At 45.6% G+C, this 6,532-nt stretch overlaps 1 protein-coding gene across 1 annotated transcript; it reads right to left on the reverse strand.

Annotated features, from left to right (window-relative positions):
* Positions 1–14: 14 nt before the first annotated feature.
* Positions 15–3,565, reverse strand: LOC118575286 (pre-mRNA cleavage complex 2 protein Pcf11-like; the record flags this gene model as incomplete). The annotated part of the gene is given in 3 exon segments (XM_036175898.1): positions 15–551; positions 553–1,022; positions 1,078–3,565. Coding segments are annotated over 3 exon segments (3,495 nt in total), but the record flags the coding sequence as incomplete, so codon positions are not given.
* Between the last annotated feature and the right edge of the window lie 2,967 nt (positions 3,566–6,532).

A 6,532-nucleotide genomic window follows, 5' to 3' on the forward strand; every position in this document is an offset into this window, starting at 1 on the left:
TTGCCCAAGTTTCCCAACTGAAAACTTTCAAGATTCTTTTCATCCAAATAGTGTCCTGAAGCTCTGTTACGGGCCTGTGGGAAATTCTTTGGGCCTTGAGGTCCATTAAAATTTGGTCCTTGAGGTGTGTCAAATATCTCTTCATTTCTTTGGAACTGTAGTTCTTGAACTGGAATATTCAAAGCATTGCCAGGTGGGTCATTATATGGGCCAGTCTGATGGAAAGAGTCAAGCCTTTGGGAAGGATGATTGTCAAATCTGGTACCTTGCACACCAAGAGGAATATCAGATCTTGATGCCTGCTGCTGTTGTGGCCCGTCAAATCTTTGAGTTACACTATCAAATCTCAGTTGAACCCGCTGACCAGGTGGCCCAGGAAGTCTCTGTGGACATGGCTGACCAGCTCTTTCAAATCTAGGACCTGGCAGGCTGTGTGTTCCATCAAATCTTGGCAAAAGTGATGACTGACCTGGCTGTCCATCAAACCTTACAGAGTGACCACCTTGAAATCGTGGACCCCCTTGACCCACAGGTGCTTCAGTTCTCAGGCCAACCTCCTGGCACAGGACCCCCAAACCTCATTCCACCTCCCTGTTGTACTAAAGGTCCTTCAAACCTGATGCCAAACCCTGGTTGGCCATGTGGTCCCTCAGACATAAGGTTCCCACCTAGTTGATTATGTCCTTCCAATCTCACACCAGCCACAGCCTGACCATGGGGACCCTCAAACCTCATTCCAACTCCTTGCTGTGGCAAAGGGCCCTCAAATCTGATAGCACCACCTGGCTGACCATGAGGCCCATCAAACCTAATTGCTGCCCCTGGTCGATGATGAGCCCCCTTAAACCTGAGCCCACCTAAAGGTTGGCATCGAGGATTATCAAATCTAAGACTGCCCACAGGATGTCCGAGAGGGCCTTCAGACCTCAGAATGCCCAAAGGCTGACCCCCAGGTCCTTCAAATCCCAAACCACCTTTAGATCCCTCCAAACTCACACTAGGTGAACCTTCAAATTGAAAACTACTCTTCTCCTCCTCCTCCTCCTCCTCCTCCTCCTCCTGCTCCTCCTCCCCCTCCTCCTCCTCCTCCTTGAACAATTGTCCCTTCATGTCGCAGAGGTAATTGTACTGGTCCTGGACGAACTTCAAATCTCAAAGGACACGCACCTCCTAACTGACCTTGTGGTCCTCTGCATTGCATAGGGCCTCCTCCCCTGCTTTGTCCTTGTGATCCCTCCAACCCAAGAGAAGCTGGTGTAGGGGGTCCATCCATTCTATGGCTTAATTCATTAGGTCCTTCCAAAATCATCTTGGCTGGGACATGTCTCCTCTCACATGGCCTATCAGGTCCATCTAATAATGGTCGGTCTTCAGCTAAAGCTGTAAGCCACTGATTTGTATTAAGGCCAGCAATTCTTGATGCTGGGCCATCTACAAACGGTTTATCTGAATCTTCATATCTAGGTCGCTTAAATGGAAAACAATCATTGAAGGGAGATCTCTGCTCCTCCCTTCCACCTTCTTGATACTGAAAGAGCTGTGGAATTTGATGCACAACACCAAGGAATTCGTCTTGTGAAATGTCACCAGAAGCTGAAAGTTCACTCAAAGTTTGAAGGACTTCTCTTTTGCTTGCAATGGTTAACTCTTTAGGAATCTGGAGATCGGCATGTCCACTTGGTCGACGGTGCTGCTTTGGGGTTCGAGGGGACAACATTCCTTTAGTGCTTGACCAGCTCTCCCTATGCCTTAGATGAGGTGCTTGACTATGTTCATCACACACGTGGATGCTTTTATTTTCTTGCCAACTAGATTTCCATCCTTTGGCAGACTTGCAGCTTTGCCAGTTGTCTATATTCTCTTTTGGCTCAGCACCTGACTTCACAGAAGGTGGACTTGCAGTTTCTTTTGGCCAATGTTCATCCATCTTTTTCAGCTGTCTGGGATCTCGACCATCCTGCTTAGTACTTCCCTTAACATTTCTTTCTTCCCTAGAAGGTGCTGGGAACTCCTCCATATGTGACTGTTGAAGTCCTGACTCATGCATCTTTCTAGTTTTGGGGGCCAAATCTGGAAACATACTTCTTTGCCTTCCATTGGGTGACTGAGACCTAGGTGACCTTGATCTTGATCTCTTTCGAGTCCTTGTTCTCCCTGGTTTTGGCCCCTGTTTTTCCAGGTCTTCTGTAAACATGTCCTGTTTTTTCACAATGCCATTTATGATTTGACTTCTACTTCCAATCAGCCTGTGTTCAGATGATTCCATGTGCTCATCTTTATCCATCTTCTCTGCAGTTTTTCTCTTTTCTTTTACATCTTCTTCTTTGCCCTCAGCTCTATCCTGAAGATACTCTTTTATTCGTGGATCTCTCTTGTTCATACCACACACCCTCATCCTTTCCCAGTCTTGATTTTTCAAGTCTTTTTTGTGGGATGATTTGTTTTTCAAAGGTGATTGTGATTTAGATGTAGATTTAGAATCTAACTGGTCAAGTTCATTCTTGGTTATTCTTTCACTTGACTCACTTTTTGCTTGCTTGGATGAATTTAGTTCTTCAGAGGGTACAGATTTCCTTGTGTTACTATCAGACTGGTTTAATGGGTTCATTACATATTCCTTCCTGAGACTCTGCACTTTGTCATGGGAAGAATGTTGGCTCCTCCTGTTCAGACAGGGATCCCGTGTAATCACTTTCAAGTCTTTAGTTTGTAAGGATGGACCTGGTCGGCTTTTGTCAGGTTGCACAGGAACCTGATGGGGAGATTTTTTGCCCATGGTGGGAATGTGTGAAACACATAACTTACATGGTAGTGTTCCAGTACCCAAGTTGGCTGTCTCCTGCTGAACACTGAGAGATCCTACCAGTGGTGCCTTAGCTTCTTCCAACTCAAGCTCCTGCTTCTTCTGCTGACGTTCTAACAACTGTTTTGGGTTTTCAAGTACCTCTTGCCCTATTAGTTGCTCTTGAGTAAGATTCTTTTGTATGTGGGGTTCAATCAGAGGAGTGGAGATACTGGGGGAGCTGAGCACTGTCCCAGGTGCTGAAGCTTCCTCAGGTGATTTATTTAAAAATTTGCAATTCACGTGCATGCTAGATGTCTTTACATCAGGGGGCAGAGGTTTAATAGGCTAAGCAGGATCTAGTGAATTGACTCTGACATCCAAGACATAAAGTTTCTTCAAAGGGAATATTTCATCCCATGTGGAACGTAATTTAAATAAACTTTTTCTAGTATTTTTATCCACCTTTTCAAACACACAAATAAATGTTGCAACTAGATTTTTTGTAAAGGCAGTGAGATACTCTCTTCCAACATTTTTCACAATAGAATCCATGAGGTACATAAGAGGAAGCTTCTCTGAGGAAGGAGCCTTGGCTGTTTGGGCCTCAATGAGAGAGACGATCTCCTTGGCGAAGGGCAGGTTCTCCTCAGCTACAATGGTCAGCATATTGATGTGGGGTTTGCTGTTGAAGGTCAGGTCTTCCAGCGATGACTGATAATCCCGACAGATGTCTTCCAGGGCCCCGGCAGCCCCAGCCTTGTCTGGCATCTGCTCTGACATTGTTCGGTGGCCCCCTTCGAGGTCTGCTGCCTTCTAAGATGAAGCCGCCTGACACCCGCCCCCCTTTCAAAGCCTTGGCCTTGCTCCCTGGTTCTCCTGTGGCTGGGGCTTCACCATATGATGACCGCGGAGGAAGGATGGGGGATGACCCAGGTAGAACCTCCAGGAAGAAACGTCACAGCCTCACCGGAAATCTCTGTCCACTTCCAGCTCTCCAGAAGTAACTGGATCCTGTGAAACTTTCCTGCCCTGTATCTGTTCAAACTGTCATGGCATTCCCGAGATTCTTCCTGGAACTGAGCACAGCACACTGTGTAAGATGGTCACCCTTCCCTTAAGATGGAACATAGACGCTCAAGTCTGAGATGGTGGCCCTTTCCCTAGGATGCAGCCTGTAAAGTTAAGTCTACACCTTCACACAGACACACGTGCATGCAACACAACAGTGCACAGTAAATAACAATAAATAAATTTTAAAAAATGGTGGGAGGTCATATCACACACCTTTGATCCCAGCATTTGGGAGGCAGAGGCAGGTGGATCTCTGAGTATGAGGCCAGCCTGCTCTACAGAGTGACTTCCAGAACAACAAGGGCTACACAGAGAAACACTGTCTCCAAAAAACAAAAACAAACAAACATGGAACCATGAAGAGCATCACTATAGCCTTGAAGGAGAGAATGGTGCATACCCTGTTTCTTAATGTTTGGGACTCTGTCCTAATACCTTGTTGTTTGTTTTTTGGTTTGCTGAGCTTTTGGTTTTTTGTTTGTTGTAGTTGTTGTTTTTGTGTTTGTTTTTTGAGACAGGGTTTCTCTGTGTATCTTTGCACCTTTCCTGGAACTCACTTTGGAGACCAGGCAGGCCTCTAACTCACAGAGCTCTGCCTGCCTCTGCCTCCCGAGTACTGGGGTTAAAGGCGTGTGCCACCACCACCCGACACTGAGTTTTAATTGAGCTGTAATCCTTTGTTATGGACAGAATTTAGGATCCTTCTATGAAGTATGTAAAGCCATTAAGCAATTGTGAAGAAGATCGGTATTCTTCTTTTGCTTTTTAGATATGCTAAATCACTTGCACTCTGAAGCCTTTTTTCAACAGCCACTCCAAAATCTCATTTGTATGTAATGAAGAAATTCAAAACAGTCTTATTAAAATAAGAAACAGAGCCAAATACAGAGTTAAAGCCAAGAGATTAGAGCAAGGGCCACTACTACCTTATCTGACCGCCTCGCTGCCTTCGCTTTCCCAGAGAGAGAGAGAGAACTTCTTCCCTTGTCCTGTATTTTTATTGCCTTTCTGTTCTGCCTTCTAATTGGTTCTAAACCCAACCACATGACTTTCTCGTCACTGCCTAGCTATACAGACCTCCAGGTCTCTATGGTCGAGACTGGGCTTAAAAGCATGAGTCACCATGCTGGGTGTGTCCTTGAACCCACAGAGACTTTGCCTGCCATGTGATCGGATTAAGGGTGTGTGCTACCACTACCAGATCAGCTTAATGGCTTGCTTTTAGCTCTGATACCAAGGCAACATTATTCATTAACATACAAATAAACTATCACATTTCAGCACAAATAAAATGTCACCACAACTGTTGCCTTATCGGTTGTTCTTCAGGGAGATTCTTTTGTATGTCAGGTACAATCAGAGATGTGGAGATACTGGGGGAGCTGACCAGTGTGCCAGGGGAGGAAGGCTCCATAAAAATGTGGGCTTTATATGGATCCTAGATGGCTTCAAATTAGGGGGCAGAGGTTTACTAGGCCAGCACCATCTAATGAATTGACTCTCACATCCAAGGCACAGAGTTTCTTCAAAGGGAATATTCATCTCATGTGGAACGTAATTTAAATAAACTTTTTCTACTATTTTCATCCACCTTTTCAAATACACAAATAAATGTTGCAACTAGATTTTTAGTAAAGGCAGTGAGATACTCTCTTTCAACGTTTTACACCATAGAATCCTTGTGGTACCTAAGAGGAAGCTTCTCTGAAGAAGGAACCTTGGGGTTTTGGGCCTCAATGAGAAAGGATCTTCTTGGCAAATGGCAAGTTCTCCTCAGCTACAATGGTCAGCATATTGATGTGTGGTTTGCTATTGAAGGTCAGGTCTTCCATAATGGACTGATAATCCCGACAGGTGTCCTCCCTGACCCAAGGGCCCTGGCTTCATCCAGAGTTTGCTCTGACATGGCTCCCAGGCCGGCCTCTCTCTGAAGTCAATGCTGCCAAACCTGAAGCTGCTTCTCACCATGCCTCCCTTCTAACTCTTCATCCATGCTCCCCATGTCTCTAGAGGCTGTGGCTTCACTACAGGCTGATCAAGGAGGAGGGATGGGGGACAACCCAGGGGAACCTCAGGGAACAAAAACCAGGGTTTCACAGGGAATCTTTGTCTACTTCCAGGAGCCACAGGGGCTATTTTCTCAACAGACACAAAAAGACCTTTTTAACTGTTTCAATGCACTTCCAGGGTGTTTGAAATATGGGTTCCCAGAAGGTGCTGTCTTTACTGGGAAGGTCTAGACTTAACTTTACAGGCTCCACCCTAGGGAAAGATCCATCATCTTAGACTTGACCTTACAAGCTCCATCTTAGGGACAGGGCCATCATCTTAGACTGCCTGCTTTACTGAGTAACAGTTTATTAGCCTGGAGGTGGAGGCACGAGACTTTAATCCCAGCAATCCAGGAGGCCTCTGAATTCCAGGCCTGCCTGGGCTACAGAGTGAGTTTGAGGAAAAAGCCAAAACTGCACAGAGAAACATTTTTTAAAAAAATCAAGAGTTTACTAGGGGAATGAGAAAGAAGGGTGAGCTTAGGCCTATGGGAAATGATTGTGCAGCAAGAAAGGAACGGGATAAGATGAAACACACTTGTTAGAGATGAGCCCCCATCCCCACCCATGCACAAGCACATGTGGTTTTAAATAGCTGTGCCCCCACCTGCACATCGATCATGTA

The sequence above is a fragment of the Onychomys torridus genome, unplaced genomic scaffold, assembly GCF_903995425.1.
Source record: "Onychomys torridus unplaced genomic scaffold, mOncTor1.1, whole genome shotgun sequence".
In the NCBI taxonomy this organism is placed as follows: domain Eukaryota; kingdom Metazoa; phylum Chordata; class Mammalia; order Rodentia; family Cricetidae; genus Onychomys; species Onychomys torridus.